Source organism: Sinocyclocheilus rhinocerous, unplaced genomic scaffold (genome assembly GCF_001515625.1).
Source record: "Sinocyclocheilus rhinocerous isolate Xijiao unplaced genomic scaffold, SAMN03320098_v1.1 scaffold1655, whole genome shotgun sequence".
Lineage (NCBI taxonomy): Eukaryota > Metazoa > Chordata > Actinopteri > Cypriniformes > Cyprinidae > Sinocyclocheilus > Sinocyclocheilus rhinocerous.
In genome coordinates this window covers 641,627-659,894 of record NW_015655597.1, presented here as the reverse complement: position 1 = coordinate 659,894, position 18,268 = coordinate 641,627, and the positions used below count along the sequence as shown (strand labels likewise).

Genomic DNA, 18,268 nt, shown 5'->3' with positions numbered 1-18,268 from the left:
AACTTAAACATGCAATGTCCGATCTGCCCCAAACTTCACACGTTTGATATGTGTTCGGTCCTGAACACATACCCATGCCCATATTCAGTTATAGTCATAGCGCCACCTGCTGGCAACAGGAAGTGACATGTTTAACACTGTTATGGACTCCTAGTAACATATTAAAAAGTATCAGCAAGTGCTAAATATGCTAGCAACATACTAGAAAGATGCTAAAACATGCTAGCAACACTTGGCTAAGTGCTAAAGCATGCTATTAATGCAGTGAAACAGGAAGTTGTTGTAACTCAGGCATGCAGTGTCCAATGACAACAGGAAGTGACATGTTTTACACTGTGATGCACTATTAGTAACACAGTAAAATATGCCATTGTGTGCTAAACATGCTAGAAATATGCTCAAACATGCTAGCAACACTTACTAAGTGCTAAAGCATGCTATTAATACTATGAAAAAGGAAGTTGTTGTAACTGGCAGCAGGAAATTTGGGACAAATATTTACCACTTTAAAACCATATTGCCCAACGTTCGCTGTTCTTCTATGGCCACCGGGTGGTGGTGAGCCCGGGTGAGAGGGCCCTTTCATCGCTGCTTGCAGCTTTAATTTTAATTATTATTTTATTGTAAGATCCTGGAAATGTTTGTCAAATTGGTGTGTCAAAAACATAATTTAGATTTCAAACCACTTTATACCCTTTGAGATCCTCAGAATTGAAAAGGCTGCCTTTATTGAGCATTATTTATTCATTTGAAAACAGGTTTTACAAAAGTGTGCAACGTGTTGATTTCAATGGAGACTTATTTCCTTTACAGAATAAAAAAAAAATTAAAAAAGGTAATTGCAACTTTATATATTTTTAACACGTTTATATCTCACAATTTAGACTTGTGAAAAAGAATTGCAAGAATATAATCTCACAGAGTTGTGAGAAAAAAAGTCAAAATTGTCAGATATAAACTCGCAATTGTGAGAAAAGTCAAAATTGTCAGATAAAAAGTCGCAATTATCTTTTTATTTTAAAAGAAATTATGGATGCCACAATTACGTATTCGTTAAAAGCTGCAATTAATCGTTCAAAGTCCACTTATGTTATTCTGCACGCTTAAGATTAGTTTTTTTCTTTCTGCATGTTATCTTAAGGGTTTTTCCATTGTTTTAGTATAACATTATAATACACTAAAGGTTTTTCAGTTAGACTGTTTTCAGCTTGTTTATTTTCATATAAAAATACGGCATGCAGTTGCATCAAACAATGGTATAAACATCATTCAATGTAAATTGTGATAATTGTAATTAATAATCGCAATTACAATTTTTTTAAGGGAATAATCGACAATTATGATTTCTGTCATAATCATGCAGCCCTAGTTTCTAGTTTAAATAAGACTAATGGTGTATCAGGTAATATTTTCTTTCGTGATATATTTTAAGATATCAAACTCCTCAAGCTTGTCAAAGAATAAAATGCTCTTTATTGATTGTAAAAATAATTCCATTTAAAATACAACATATCCTGATGACATTATTTCGTTTTAGAAGCTGTTATGCCTCAAAAGTTAAAACGTTTCTGAGATCTGCTCCCAAATCTTCACATATTTACACATTTTCCATCAGTCTTCTAATGCTTTTTGTGTTTATATTTCATATTCATATGTGCTCAGAAACAGCGACTCGTGTTGTTCATGCCTTGTCATTTTTATACTGTATTGTTAGATTGGAGTGTGGAACTCTTACACCGGCCTCAACCTGACTGAGATGCAAGACAGCAAAAACATCACAGACTCTCTGGCTAACAGAACACTTATCGTCACCACAATCCTGGTAAACTTATTACTTACAATTTCACTCCCTCATTTACGTAAACAAACTTTTTCAGTTGTTCAGATTTGTCGTCACCCTGTGAATAGTTTCACTGGTGCACCAAATTTAGTTTTTAGCAATATAATTATATATGCATGAGAAAAAAATTGAATTATATATACAATTTTTAGTAAATGTGAGTGGTTTGTGCAAAAAAAATACTTTTTACATTTATTTTATGTTTTATTGGTTTTTAACTCGCAATAGTAGCTAAAAACTGCAGCCATGACACTCAAAAAAACTAGACTGCATACAGTAATTTTGAGCAGTTTATCTCAAAATCCCATCTGGCCAGCTAACTTTGCCTTTGTGACATAATAAATCAAATATAATACATTTTACCAGCTGCATCATTGCATGTGAATTTATCTTTTGAACAGGAAAACCCTTACGTTATGTATAAGAAGTCTGACAAGGTGCTATATGGGAACGATCGCTTTGAGGGTTACTGTTTAGACCTGCTAAAGGAGCTCTCCAACATCCTAGGATTCACGTATGAAGTCAAGCTGGTTTCTGATGGGAAATATGGAGCTCAGAATGACAAAGGCGAATGGAACGGCATGGTGCGGGAACTAATCGATCATGTGAGTGATCTCCCATGATGCTACACAAAGATGTTCAAGGTCTTTTAATCATACCATCCAAATGCAGTCTCTGTAGATGGCCTTCTGCCTTTCACTCCATTAGATTTGTTTCGATCTCACTATTTACAGACTACAACCAGACTGTTAATATTCTGATTAACCAAGATATTTTAGTTTCTAATGGATGTTTTTGTAACTTGGCTCTTCACAGGCAATTTAGAAGAGCTAAGAATTGTTTCATTTCATATTTGCTTGATTATGTTTATTTACCACAAGTTTAAGTAGTCCAAAGCTTTGGTAGGAAGACTACATTTGGGTTTGCAAAACATCAAGATCTTATACTTTGACGCGAAGTAAAATTTACATGGTATTTTCAATGTAAAACAGCATTTGTGCTTTCATCTGGCTGTAAAAAGTCTGTTTTTTAAGTGATTATATATACCTTTGTACTTCTACATAGAGTTTGTTTCTAAGTACCCTTGTCGACCCCCAGCATCTTTGTAGTATTTATCAGTATAGTAGGAATAAAAACTATTAAAGAGCCTTTTGAGCGTCATAAAACAATGGGAAGCTTCAAACAGATTTTTTATCAAAGCCCTGTTGTGGGATCCATCCTCACAGGTATCACTTGTTTATATCTCAGTGACTGAACTCCAGCATTAACTGCATCTATTTGCATTTTCTTCCCAGCAGTCAAAATGAGTTCCTGTCATCTTGTAAGCCTCTTTTTGTTCCCTTAACCAGATAGCTGACCTGGCTGTGGCTCCACTGACCATCACTTATGTCAGAGAGAAAGTTATTGACTTCTCCAAACCCTTCATGACCCTGGGCATCAGCATACTGTACCGCAAACCAAATGGCACCAATCCAGGTGTCTTCTCCTTCCTCAACCCCCTCACCCCGGATATCTGGATGTATGTGCTGCTGGCCTGTCTTGGAGTGAGCTGTGTGCTCTTTGTTATAGCCAGGTATGGATGAACGTCTTGGTTTAACATCACTCAAACATCTGCTTCTTGGAAATATAGCAAAGCAAATGTGCAAATTGGGTTTCAGATCTAGGAACACTGACCCAATTGTTCAAAAAATGTTTTATTTACATTTACATTTAGTCATTTAGCAGACGCTTTTATCCAAAGCGACTTACATGTGTTCTTTTCGGCTCATTAAAGATTAATCTTGCAGCGGCATTTTGGATTAATTGTAGAGGTTTGATAGAAGTGGCTGGAAGACCTGCCAAGAGAGCATTGCAATAGTCCAGCCTGGATAGAACAAGAGCTTGAACAAGGAGTTGTGTTGCATGTTCTGAAAGAAAGGGCCTGATCTTCCTAATGTTGTATAAAGCAAATCTGCAGGACCGGGCAGTTTTAGCAATGTGGTCTGAGAAATTCAGCTTATCATCAATCACAACTCCAAGGTTTCTAGCTGTTTTTGAAGGAGTTATGGTTGATGAGCCTAACTGGATGGTGAAATTTTGATAAAGTGATGGGTTTGTTGAAACCACAAGCAGTTCTGTCTTAGCCAGGTTGAGTTGAAGGTGATGGTCCGTCATCCAACAAGAAATGTCTGTTAGACATGCTGAGATGCGAGCAGCTATTGTCGGATCATCAGGATGGAATGAGAGGTAGAGTTGAGTGTCATCAGCATAGCAGTGATATGAAAAGCCATGTTTCTGAATGACAGAATCTAGTGATGCCATGTAGACAGAGAAGAGAAGTGGTCGAAGTACTGAGCCCTGAGGCACCCCAGTAGCTAGATGTTGCGACTTGGACACCTCACCTCTCCAAGATACCTTGAAGGATCTATCTGAGAGGTAAGACTCAAACCACTGGCGTGCGGTTCTTGAGATGCCATTTTCCAATAGGGTTGATAGGAGAATCTGGTGGTTCACCGTATCAAAAGCAGCAGACAGATCCAGCAAAATAAGTATAGAAGATTTGGAAGCCGCTCTTGCCAGTCTTAGGGCTTCAACAACTGAAAGCAAGGCAGTCTCGGTCGAATGTCCACTTCTGAAGCCAGATTGGTTGCTGTCCAGGAGGTTGTTCTGTGTGAGAAAGGTTGAGACTTGGTTGAATACAACTCGTTCAAGTGTTTTATACAGTAGTTTGACATCACATGTGAAGACACATTATCAGGCTGTCATCTGAAGAATATTGCAGTTATCTGCAGCTTAAGGGAACATCGTACATCTCTCTTTGAAGCTGTCAAGAAGGTTCTGTGCCCTCTGATTTAAAATTTTAAAGCTGTTTTGCAGAGTGTGCCGATAGAAATCAGGTTTCATTGTAGGAATGCATTTAAAGCAGTGTATTTCTCTCATATTATATCATTGTGCTTATGAGATGCCAGAATCAAAATGCTGATTTGATCTTGAAACAGATCAATAAGTAATAAGCACAGCGCCCAGACTTTATTATATTGCTGTCGGATTATAGATTAATAATGTAAAAATGTCAGTCATGGTTGTCCAGATGCACTTTTTCCTCAATAAATGCATAATGCGCTTTCTCAGTCGGCAATGTTTTGAATTTTGTATGAGGGAGTACAAGGTTTTGTCTGTACTGAAGCCCAGTTCATAAGCATTGGGCAGATGTCCACGTCTACCTAAAGAGAATATTAAGCGTGCATGCAACCTCATCAGAGCCAGATGATTGGTTGCTTCAATTAAAATGCAAATGGGCAATGAATATGCTGTCCAGTCAGATTCTTTTAATGGACATCTGGTGGGGTCTCAGTGTTAGTGTGGGTTCATGTGCACTGGATGACCCATTTGTTAACAGATACAGTCTGCTGGGGGGCTTTTAAACTGTGATCTTGAAATTTGGCACGTTTGATAGTAGCAGTTTATAGAGTGAGCTTCTACACACCGTGAGGCATGACAAATTAGTCTTATGACACGTTCTGATCAGGCATCGATTCACCATGAGGGTTTTATAAATGACCCAATTATTTAGTGGTAGAATGGAGGATGTGTCTTTCTGATGTTCTTGTGTAACCGTAATAACTTTCAAAATGAAATTTCCTCCAATTGTTTCCCCTTTTGGCTTCCAGCACTGTATTAAAAAAAAAAAGGATGAGAAAAGTATTAAAAGTGTCAAATTTTTACCATAGGGACTTTTATTTGTAGTCTGATGTTAGACTTTTATATTATAGTCCAATATAGTCGGGTTAATATTGTTATATTAATAAGGGCTGTTGGTTGAAAAATATGTGATGCAGCAGTGCATAATTTATTTAATAATTAATCAAGGCAGACAAATGTAATGAATAAACATTACAAGAAGCTTGTTTATTCATTTTTATTTATTAATCTTGTTTATTAATATAAAATATTAATATTTATTAATCTTTTAGAATTAGTCGTACTGAATCTATATAGTGACATCCCTATAAATATTTGTTTTAATTTATAGGAATTAAAACAGTTAATTGACATTTTATCTGTTAATTTAGACGCAGACAAGAGCAATGAATAAACATTACAAGAGGTTGTGTATTAAGAGTATTTCAAGATTGATCTGCTAATTGATGAAATTATGCATTTTTATATATTTATAATTTTAATCACACTAAGTTTATATAATAAATATGACTTAAATCCTATTAAGTAATATTTTGTGAATTACAGTTAAATAACATTAAAGATGCACTAAGCGATTTTTGCGAAACGATGTTGATATTTGAAAGCACCAAAACAAACGCGCCCATACCCCAACAGGACCTCGCCCCTATTTTGATAACTCCGCTGATGACTCCACGATGGTGGAATCTGCTATGCCTGCTGGCCACAGCATATTCAAGCAAAAGCCAACACAGAATAGATGTGTGAAAAAGCAAAATCAACGTAAATCCCCTATCAAGAAGAAACAAAGCAACTTCGGCGTCCGATTCCCTTCCGCTCCTTGAATTCTCTCCACCGCGGGAAAGCTGCTCCAATATTTTCTGCGGGTCCTACCTCTTGCGTGATTGTAACTCTTCTTTTTAATGTTTTGTTCCTCCTAAATTTTCCTCTTTTTTTTATCTGCCATCTCTCGCTATCTATAGTCGATCAGCTAATATCCGTCCTGTGCACTCACTGAGTGCTCTCTTCTCCCTATCATTACTAGATACGCCCCTTACTGCTGATTGGCTGCGAGTTTGTTTTGGGTCTTGGTCTGACACAGTGGTCACTTAGTGCACCTTTAAATTAGTTAGTCTACTGTAGAAGCAGAAAAAAGGGAAAATTTACTTTTTAAATGTATTTTTTGCCAGGACATTATCTATTCATTTTATGGACATTTCCAATAGTGAAACACGATGCAATGAAGTGCAAAATTCAAAATACAGGCAAAACACTTTGCATTACAAAAAGTTGTGTAACTTTCAAATTGTTTTTATGGCTATTTTATGGAATTATTATAATTTTATCATTTTAATTAAAATAATTTTATAATTAGTCACACTAAAATTACATTTGCATTATAAATTGACAGCTCTTTTTTACAGGAATAAAAACGGTAAATTAACATTTAAATCAATTAATCCAAAAGCACATATTTTAACTTAAGATTCCTTTTTTAGCTCTCTATTTGTTTGGTAACCTGAGAGATTTGAACACTGGAAAGTTTTCCCATAAAACAAGATCTTCTTGATAGCCCTTAAGCAAGAAGAACATTAGCTGTTCTGCGAAAGCAGTTTAGAAATTGCCAAACTTGCAGCCTCTCAAACGCAGTATTAATATTCAGTCTTCTGTGTTGTCTGCATTTTTTTTTTCCTGTGTAAAGCTGTTTTCTTTGACTCTTGGCAGGTTTACGCCATATGAATGGTATAACCCTCACCCCTGCAACCCCTCTTCCGAAGTGGTTGAGAACAACTTCACACTGTTGAATAGTTTATGGTTTGGTGTTGCGGCTCTAATGCGTCAAGGTATGTCACACTAAACACTTCAAGACTGTTGCATTGTTTTAACTGACAAAAAACACTGAACCAAGTGGCATTTATTTAGATAAAGAAAAAACGGCACAAGTACTGTGGCTGCTCTGCTACATCAGTGTGAGGTGAGCTTGAGGGGAACTGACTTTATACGTTCACTAAAAAATCACCTTGAGACCAGCTGGTTGAAATGAATAGAAAAAAAAAATCAGAAATGTAAAAGTTATGTGTTTTTTTTTTTGGTTTGAGATTGGTTATGCAAAGACATTTATACAGTAGGGATTTGTAGTAGTATAAAGATGACAACAGACCTCTGGCACAGTTATAAGTCACATCCAGTTATAAAATAGATTTTTGTTCTGGCTTGCAAACTTTTAGTTGGGTTTCCTCTGATGTAATGGATCTGATGCTAGTGAGGAGAGGTTTGTAGGTTCCGCTACAGAGGGTATGAAACCAACTGGATGACCTGTCAGGTGTGCAGAAAAGTGTGAAACGCCAAGAGTGGCTTTAATGAGCACGGGAGAACCAGACAAATCATTATGCAGTATTGTCTGACCTCAGTGTTACAAAGAGTTTTCTTCTGAAATATTAGATGTTAGGGTATTTCATTATACTTAAAGCAGGTCATATCATGAAATAACATTCAAATTTGCATTTTTTTGTGAATTATAACACTGTATCGTGCAAACATATAATAAGTTTCAGTCTTATAGTTTCTTGTCAAACAGATATTTACACAGGGTTTCTCAAACTTGCTGATAACAAGAATCTCCAAATGTGATGATCCCCTTTCAAGTATAAAAATGTATACTGTGAGAGAAAAATATTAAAGGTGGCATGAAAGGAAAATTCACCCTATCTATTTTGTAATTTGATCTTATGTTAATTTTTTCTATATTTTTTTTTTTTCCTCTCTCTCTGGTGAGATTTATCCAGCATTTATCACTACTTCCATTTCATTACAACTTTAAATTTTACAGACAAAAAAATTTAATAATTTTAATTATATTAAAGCAAATTGTTTAAATATTATCCTGAAAATATTACCTTTTTATTAAATTGCAGCATATTTGACGTTATATCTGAAAATCTAAAAATGTGTGTGTCCACACACTGCTAAGACACATTACATGCAAACACCATGTAAAAGTGAATTTTGCATCCAATGTCCCCTTTAAAGGTACAGCGGCAAATAACAGGTTAATTCTAATTCATTTCTAAGGTTCAGAAAGAGTGGCAAATGGTCATGTAAAACTAGATTAGATTTGTTGGTACAAGAAACCTTGGCTAACATTATCCAAAAAAAAATATTGATGGCATGGACCCCTTAATAGGATCAACAAGCTTTTTGAAAGCCACACACATTCATAGTGTTAATTGCACTGATTATGTTTAGTATTCATCTTGTTTGTGTGTGTGTGTGTGTGTGTGTGTGTGTGTATTTGCATTATTACCTACCACAGCTAAACCTCCTACATGAGGTTACTGAAACAACCTTGACATCTTTTTGAAACATCTCATCAATTAAAGCATGCAGAGTTGTACCAATTAGCCAACAGTAGAAAAGCATACATACAATAACTATTTGCTGTTTGGTTTTGTCCTAAAGTTGACAGATAAATAGTTAAGAGGATTATTCAAAGTTTAGCCTCTGCTGTTCTGTTCGGGGTTTCATCAACTGTACAGATGATTTTCCTCTTTTTTTTCAGTATTCAATAGATTGATGTTGTGATCTCATCTTACACTGTGATAGAATTAGGACTATGATTGACAGTTGTGTCCTCCCCATGCCATTTAAGAGTAAGACATAGGTCAGTAGTTAGCATTTAGCCATGCTAATTATCTGAGAGTAGCAACACAGACAGCATTTCCAAAGGAACAAACACACCTCATGGTGTCTGTCAGTGAGCTCTTGCTCCCCAGGTGGCTAATGTGTTTGGTATCTTTCAAAGGGATTTATTAGCATAAGCTTTACTGAAAGGTCAAAATCATGGATTAGCCTTGCTTTAAAACATAAACTAGCATGGAGTAGCTTTTGCTGGTTTTACCCTGCTGAAAAAACTGCTGAATCCAGCCTAAGCTGGTTGGCAGGTTTTAGCTGGTCTTCCAGCCTGGTCATAGCTGGTTTGCAGGCTGGTTTTAGAGGGGTTTTGACCACTTCTTTAGCTGGTCAGGCTAGGAGGCCAGCTGGCCAACCAGCTAAAACCAGCTGAACACCAGATTGGCCAGGCTGGGAGACCAGCTACTTCCAGCTAAGACCAGCCAACCATCTTAGTCTGGTTTTAGCTAGTTTTTTTTTCAGCAGGATAGCTGGTTTAAAGTGATCTTCCAACCAGGTCAAGCTGTTTGTTAGCCATTTTAGCTAACCAGACTAGCTGACTAAAACTACCAAAACAGACCAGCTTGACCATCTTAAACACATTAAACTGTTTTTCCTTTTACTTTTCAGCAGGATTAATCTTTAGTCTTGACGTTTCAGTTATGCTAATGCTAACAGCTCTTTCAAAGATAGTAAACACTTTTATATTAGCCTTTTTCTCTTGTCTTTTAAGGAAATATGTAACATAATACAATATCATTATCCATTATTTTTCTCATAATCGACTACTTTAAAGGAAAACAGCATGTATGGCAGTTTTATTTATTGTTTTTTTTTTTGCTTTGGTGGGTAATCACTGTTGTTAGATGTATCACTTAGATCAAAGGTAATAATTTAGCTGGCAATCAAATGAATTTTACAATTCTGCTCCACATGACGCTCAAGGCGTACAAATGCAGATACAGTACACACACACTATGAATTTGTGCTGTCGTTTCAACTTCCAACCACCTCACCTGGGTATCCGTGCATGAAAGACAATCACTACAGCTTCAGTATCATACATCAGACTTAGACTCAGTGGTCTGTCTTTCTAACTACAAAATTGCCACAAATTATCAGTTAATAGGATGTACTCCTCCCATGTATCTTAATAACACACATAGTTAATCAGAATGGTGACTTTGCTTATAAAGACAGGTTCAATAATGTTCATTCAAGATGAGGAGTCTTTGTGCGTGTGTGTGTGTGTGTGTGTGTGTGTGTGTATTTGCATTATTACCTACCACAGCTAAACCTCCTACATGAGGTTACTGAAACAACCTTGACATCTTTTTGAAACATCTCATCAATTAAAGCATGCAGAGTTGTACCAATTAGCCAACAGTAGAAAAGCATACATACAATAACTATTTGCTGTTTGGTTTTGTCCTAAAGTTGACAGAGAAATAGTTAAGAGGATTATTCAAAGTTTAGCCTCTGCTGTTCTGTTCGGGGTTTCATCAACTGTACAGATGATTTTCCTCTTTTTTTTCAGTATTCAATAGATTGATGTTGTGATCTCATCTTACACTGTGATAGAATTAGGACTATGATTGACAGTTGTGTCCTCCCCATGCCATTTAAGAGTAAGACATAGGTCAGTAGTTAGCATTTAGCCATGCTAATTATCTGAGAGTAGCAACACAGACAGCATTTCCAAAGGAACAAACACACCTCATGGTGTCTGTCAGTGAGCTCTTGCTCCCCAGGTGGCTAATGTGTTTGGTATCTTTCAAAGGGATTTATTAGCATAAGCTTTACTGAAAGGTCAAAATCATGGATTAGCCTTGCTTTAAAACATAAACTAGCATGGAGTAGCTTTTGCTGGTTTTACCCTGCTGAAAAAACTGCTGAATCCAGCCTAAGCTGGTTGGCAGGTTTTAGCTGGTCTTCCAGCCTGGTCATAGCTGGTTTGCAGGCTGGTTTTAGAGGGGTTTTGACCACTTCTTTAGCTGGTCAGGCTAGGAGGCCAGCTGGCCAACCAGCTAAAACCAGCTGAACACCAGATTGGCCAGGCTGGGAGACCAGCTACTTCCAGCTAAGACCAGCCAACCATCTTAGTCTGGTTTTAGCTAGTTTTTTTTTCAGCAGGATAGCTGGTTTAAAGTGATCTTCCAACCAGGTCAAGCTGTTTGTTAGCCATTTTAGCTAACCAGACTAGCTGACTAAAACTACCAAAACAGACCAGCTTGACCATCTTAAACACATTAAACTGTTTTTCCTTTTACTTTTCAGCAGGATTAATCTTTAGTCTTGACGTTTCAGTTATGCTAATGCTAACAGCTCTTTCAAAGATAGTAAACACTTTTATATTAGCCTTTTTCTCTTGTCTTTTAAGGAAATATGTAACATAATACAATATCATTATCCATTATTTTTCTCATAATCGACTACTTTAAAGGAAAACAGCATGTATGGCAGTTTTATTTATTGTTTTTTTTTTTGCTTTGGTGGGTAATCACTGTTGTTAGATGTATCACTTAGATCAAAGGTAATAATTTAGCTGGCAATCAAATGAATTTTACAATTCTGCTCCACATGACGCTCAAGGCGTACAAATGCAGATACAGTACACACACACTATGAATTTGTGCTGTCGTTTCAACTTCCAACCACCTCACCTGGGTATCCGTGCATGAAAGACAATCACTACAGCTTCAGTATCATACATCAGACTTAGACTCAGTGGTCTGTCTTTCTAACTACAAAATTGCCACAAATTATCAGTTAATAGGATGTACTCCTCCCATGTATCTTAATAACACACATAGTTAATCAGAATGGTGACTTTGCTTATAAAGACAGGTTCAATAATGTTCATTCAAGATGAGGAGTCTTTGTTTTTCTTGTTTTTTTGCAAAGATGAAGTACAGTTCCCATGACGGTTTCATTTTCTAGCAATCTATCAAAACCCTGAGCCATCTAACCATAGTAAAAAGCCCCAGTTTGAATAACACGCATTGGATTTATCATTAATCTGAAGGTTAAAATCTAGTGTGTGTGATGAGAGCAAAAGTAATATGAGCCCTTGATAAAAAATAAAATAAATAAATAAAATAAACCCATTTAGGCTGTCACAGCGAGCTTCATGCTGCTGGTGTCCTGGGCAACTCTCAGTCTTTTGTGCGTGGGATTGTTTTTTGGGATGTGTGTGTGTGTTTGTGCACGCTTGTGAATCATAGTTGTTTTCTCAGAGGAGGCAGTGCTTCAAAAAAATATGAGAACAGAACATTTTTTACAGTAAAAAATAAAATTAAAACAAAACAAATATTGTGAAATGGTTGATGAAATGGTGTGTGAACCACTTTCCTAAAGTAACATTGTTCTACAGAAAAATCAGCAGATAAAGATTCAGAGGGAGGCAGCATCTCCTTTTTCTATTCGCATTTTGGAAAAATATCATAGAAAAAAAACTGTCTGAAATCTAATCTGACCATTTGAAACCTGATTTTAATGCTCATGTGAATGTTGTTTGGATCAGGGACTAGATTTATACAAATTAGGAAAGTTCTTAATTTGAATTATAAGAAGTTTGTAAGAAAGTACATTTCTTGAAAATTTCTTAAGCTCTCAAATATATTTTCTTAAGAACATCTTAATTTTTTTCTCAAGAAAAAGATTTATGGCAGGTCTTCCTGAAAACTCATTAACTATTTATCACAATGAGCATGCACACTTTTTTTAGTTGAGATTGACTTGACCTGAGTTTAGCTCTCAGTTTTGCTTTTTTAATGCACCGTGGTGTTAAAAATAGTAGCTTATTATTATCTTTTAGTATATTAGTATCTTAATTATTATCTTACTATCTCAAGAGGGTCTGTTGCATTTATTTGCGCTCTTTCTAGAGTCTTTTTTTTATTTTGTCTTAACATTCTTGAGAAAAAAATATTCTTGAGAAGTATACAATATAGTCTTAAAACTTTTTTTTTTCATAAAGTAGGAAAATGTGAAGAAATAGTTAAGAAGAATTTTATTCTTAAGAATGTTTTGTGAATCTGGCCCCATGATTTCATGTTTTTTGCTCTCAAAACTTACAGTTTTTGGTTAAATGCACCAAAATATCAGCCATCTGTCTGAACAAAGAAATTCATTTTAAGTGGATGTAAGAATCCGTTTCTAGCAGAGGAACTACAGATGTCAAATGTGTTCATCCCATTTAAACAGTATACCTATTGTTATATTTAATTGAAAACCTAACAAACATTTTTTGTTTAATGTCATTTGCTTGTGAAACTGTTTTTTGTTAAATGTCACTTGTTTTTTATATTTTGTTATCTATTGCAATGACATTCAAACATTTTTCAGCATGGCTTAAGAGTCCAAATACATTTTGGGGCCAGTGTCTGTGTTTTGCTAAGTGCTTGTATGTTATTTCAGGATCTGAGCTGATGCCCAAGGCTTTGTCCACCAGAATCGTGGGAGGGATTTGGTGGTTCTTCACTTTAATCATCATATCTTCCTACACGGCCAACCTGGCTGCATTCCTCACAGTGGAGAGAATGGACTCCCCAATCGATTCAGCTGACGATTTAGCCAAGCAGACTAGAATCGAATATGGAGCAGTGAGAGATGGCTCCACAATGACTTTCTTTAAGGTAACATGTTCTGATCTTACATGCAGGATCGATGCGCCCCAACACACTGTTCACATGAGAGCTATTGAAATACAGAAGGAACAGTCAGTAGCAATCCAAACACTCAGCAAATTATCAATGTTACAAGAGCCTGCACAGAAGGAGCCGGAGCTTTTAGGAGTACGTTTATTGGATTTCTGCTAGGAAGTCAAATCAGAAGATCAATCCTATGCATCTGTCTCATTATAAGATACAAACTAATGCAATGGATGCAGAATCACACACAGATGAGTTATGAGTTGTGTTAACCAAAAAACATCACATCCAACAAATGTCCCCTCATACTGAGAGGAGAGATCTACAAATACATGACGCTCAGAAATTGTGCTGTTTTTATGCACGCACTGTCTTGCGTTGTTTTAATGCCAGATTCACTAAAGAAATTATATTCTTGCAAACAGTTCAAAATTTGTGCTAAATGCAATTTGCTGATAATTGTTTGCATTATCACGATAACCGATAACTGTTAATAAAATTTTATAATATTTTGTCCAAAAATGTGTATATATTTACAATACTGTTCAAAATACTGTGAAAACTATTCTAATACATTTTAAAATGTTTTTTCCTGTGATGTCAAATCTGAATTTTCAGCAGCCATTTCTCCAGTCTTTAGTGTCACGTGACCCTTCAAAAATCATACTAATATGCTGATTTGCTGCTCAAGAAACATTTCTTGTTATCATCAATGTTGAAAACAGTTGTGCTGCTTAATATTTCTGTGGAAACTATGATACATTTTTTTTCAGGATTCTTTGATGAAAAATAGTTTAAAAAAAAATATTAAAAAAAGATCCATTTAAATAGAAATCTTTTGTAATATTAAATATCTTTACTGTCACTTTTATCATTTTAATGCATCCTTGCTGAATAAAAATATTAATTAAAAAAAATCTTACTCCCCAAAAAAGCACTTAAACCAGTGGTAGTGTATTTAGCATTTGATATTTATTAGAATAAATATAAAAACTAGAATCAAACGTTTTAAATACTACAAGTAAATTTTGCCATCACAACATTATAATGCACAGTATGAAAAATTTATATTAATTTTGAGGTTTGCAAAAATATAACTATATGCTTAAATATTATCAAATTATTAGTGTTTTTAAAAATAAACTTTACGTAAGTGGTAGATGACAGCAGATGTAATCTAAAATTAAAAATGGGGGAAATGAGCATGTACAATTGAAAAGAATATATTAAATGAAATATAATCATATAATATCCAAGATAAATTTTGAATGCAGGTTTTTGCACTTAAATACTATGTGCAGTAATATAACTGATCTTTCAGTCACGTGAAATTAATTTATTCAAAGGTGACAATGGTCTGATTCTTTTCATTTTCTAGGAAGCCGTCGTAGAGTCCTTGCTAATACCTCAAGCGACACATTCACAAATCCACCTGAAATCCTCCTGAACTCTATTTACCTCCACCAATCCAGCCATCTAAAATTCCAGTAATTCTAATAATCCAGTGATCTATCTTATGAGTATGAGCCACACATATGCACCATTCATCATTTAGAGAGAGAGAAAGACAAACAAGTGACACAGATAAAGCACAGAAGTGTGTACAGAGACGGGTGTGAGCTTTATCCATCGAGATTGTCGGCTATGATTACATCCGCGGATATCTAGAAAAATACAGGCCTGTGGAGGTCCAAGACAAATTGAATCAGCTGTAAGAGATTTAGCGCACAGCTGTCCCATTTCCCCCTGCTGTCCTCTGACACACTCAGACACAAAATTGTACAACTTGTCCCCTTTTGACACAGCCTAATGAGAGATCAGGGAGAACTTATCAGACTTGAAAAGCCCTTACCAGTAGCTGATGAAAGAGCAAGATCTGTAGACAAGAACTTTAAAGAATGAAAAGAAATATCGATCCAGGCAGCATGACTCATGTCTTTAATGCTGTGCTTTTTGAAGACAGAATCATCTCTTGCTTTTAGAAATCAAAAATCTCAACGTACGAGAAGATGTGGGCATTCATGAGCAGCAGGAAGAACACAGCCCTGGTGAAGAACAACAAGGAAGGGATTACAAGAGTCCTGACCACTGACTATGCCCTCCTCATGGAGTCCACCAGCATAGAGTACATCACCCAGAGAAACTGCAACCTCACCCAGGTTGGAGGCCTGATTGACTCTAAGGGCTATGGAGTTGGCACACCAATAGGTAATGGTGCCCCATATACTGCCTGACAAGCTGTTGAGCCACCTAACCGTACCGTTACTAGCCTTAAGCAAGAAACATGGCGTCTTTTTTGTGCTTTTGGGAATTTATTATGAAGGGAAACACACTACACAACCCAACTACTGAGTTCCCAATGAGTTTGAATTGCCTTGATTTTGTTCTGTCCTGCTCATTTGCTGCATTTCATCTGTGCAGGATGGAATGCAAGTAGAATGTAGGATATCTCAGAAATTTGTCTCCAACTTCTGACTTGATGCTCCTCATTCAGAAAATTATATTTAAAGAACCAAAACAAATACTGTTTTAAGAAAAGGTAAAGCTTGTATTTGCTTTGTAGGTGTGCGATTATCAACAGAGAAAATCACAAGTATCTCTGGAAAACATTTTCTAAACAGGTTTCATTATCAAATACTTTGGATCTTTTTAAAAAGTAATGTAATTTTTATAACACGAGTAAATTGTGGGGAAATATTAATGAATTATATATTCGATTTTAAACTTCAGTTTTTGCATTTTCCATGCATTTCAAAATATGTAGATTGTATTATATTAATTTTATGTTATATTTATACAATAACAATATGAAAAAACAATGCCTGATGACGGTTGCATGACCAAAACATTAACATTAAAATATAATTAGCTGTAGCAGCGTGCAGAAATCATCTATTTTTTTTGTTAGACTATTTACTATCCTTTATTCCGATGCACTTGTATGCATCTATATGATTTAAAAGTATTTATAAAATATATATTTATAAAATTGATATATTTCTATATAAAATATAAATAATTTGGATCTTTGATTGCATTTTATTTGCTTTAACATAGGGATGCACCAATAATGATACATATTTGAATGTCCAGATATTAAAAAATACAACTTTGTCTACATAAATTAAAAATAAAACACTAAAAACTCACCAAAAATCTGTTTAGGCATCAAAACATTACAATGCACAGTGTGAAAACTGGATATTGATTTTGAGATTTGCTAAAGATGACATTTAACAGTGTTATTAAGTACTTTGTGTTTATTAATTAAATATCCAATATCACTGAATTAAAATAAATAAATATAAAATGTAAAAATACTGATAAATTGGGCATCCCTACTTTAAACTTATTGAAGTTCAACTTCAAGATGCATTCTGTTGCACTTGTGTAGGACTCTTCTCTAAACACTTGTGCATGATTTTTTTTTTTTTTTTTTGCGACCCCACCTAAAGAACTGTGCTTCTTTGCAGGTTCACCCTACCGGGACAAGGTGACCATCGCCATCCTGCAGCTCCAAGAAGAGGGAAAGCTGCACATGATGAAGGAAAAATGGTGGCGAGGTAATGGATGCCCTGAGGAGGACAACAAAGAGGCCAGTGCCCTGGGTGTGGAGAACATTGGAGGCATCTTCATCGTGCTGGCCGCTGGTCTTGTGCTGTCTGTGTTTGTGGCCATCGGAGAGTTCATCTACAAGTCTCGCAAAAACAGCGATATTGAAGAGGTGAGTGGGAGGCTGGCGGAACGGCCCTGCGGGGTCTGAATCTTACAGGAGCTAATTACCTCACCGCTGTCACAGCTGAAATGAGCCATGTAAACACAAATGAGACACTTGCGGGATGTTTTTGCAGCAGCCCACTGGACAGGAACCTGTCGCAGACTTAAAGCACACGCCGTTTATCATGCAGGTGTTCTACTTCTACATTTCTGAAACAATTTTGGTTTGCTTGCTTGTTTTGCATGACATACATAGGGTTGTGAAATTGTGCCAAAAATGTATTGTAGTACAATATTACCCTTTTGCAAATGTTATTACCTGATCTGGATGACAAAGAGCTGCTTTCAGAGCAGTCTGGCAATTTAAGCAGTGTGATGTAAAATGTAAAATGTAATGTGTTATACTTATATTCCTATAGGAATGTATGTTTGGTGCACACTTCAAGTACATTAAAGTTATTAAATTCAATTCAAAATATACGCAGTTGTGCAGAGAGTACAAGTAATAAATGTATGATGTATGTTTATATACAGTATCTCACAGAAGTGAGTACACCCCTCACATTTTTGTAAATATTTTATTATATCTTTTCATGTGACAACACTGAAGAAATGACACTTTGCTACAATGTAAAGTAGTGAGTGTACAGCTTGTATAACAGTGTAAATTTGCTGTCCCCTCAAAATAACTCAACACACAGCCATTAAAGGGGTCATATGATGCGATTTC

The 18,268-nt window shown here is 35.8% G+C and overlaps 1 protein-coding gene across 6 annotated transcripts in view; it reads left to right on the top strand.

Moving 5' to 3' along the window:
- LOC107718733 (glutamate receptor ionotropic, kainate 1-like) overlaps window positions 1-18,268 on the top strand; it is a 69,444-nt gene that overhangs the window by 44,337 nt on the left and 6,839 nt on the right. For 5 of the 6 annotated variants that reach the window (XM_016525943.1, XM_016525941.1, XM_016525945.1 and 2 more), the window contains 7 exons: window positions 1,715-1,822; window positions 2,242-2,445; window positions 3,190-3,413; window positions 7,226-7,344; window positions 13,589-13,806; window positions 15,804-16,029; window positions 17,295-17,545. In XM_016525943.1, coding sequence (XP_016381429.1) covers window positions 1,715-1,822; window positions 2,242-2,445; window positions 3,190-3,413; window positions 7,226-7,344; window positions 13,589-13,806; window positions 15,804-16,029; window positions 17,295-17,545 — 1,350 coding nt within the window. Of the gene's footprint in view, window positions 1-1,714; window positions 1,823-2,241; window positions 2,446-3,189; window positions 3,414-7,225; window positions 7,345-13,588; window positions 13,807-15,803; window positions 16,030-17,294; window positions 17,546-17,672; window positions 17,730-18,268 lie in introns of all 6 variants that reach the window. The other variant, XM_016525940.1, reaches the window with a different exon arrangement.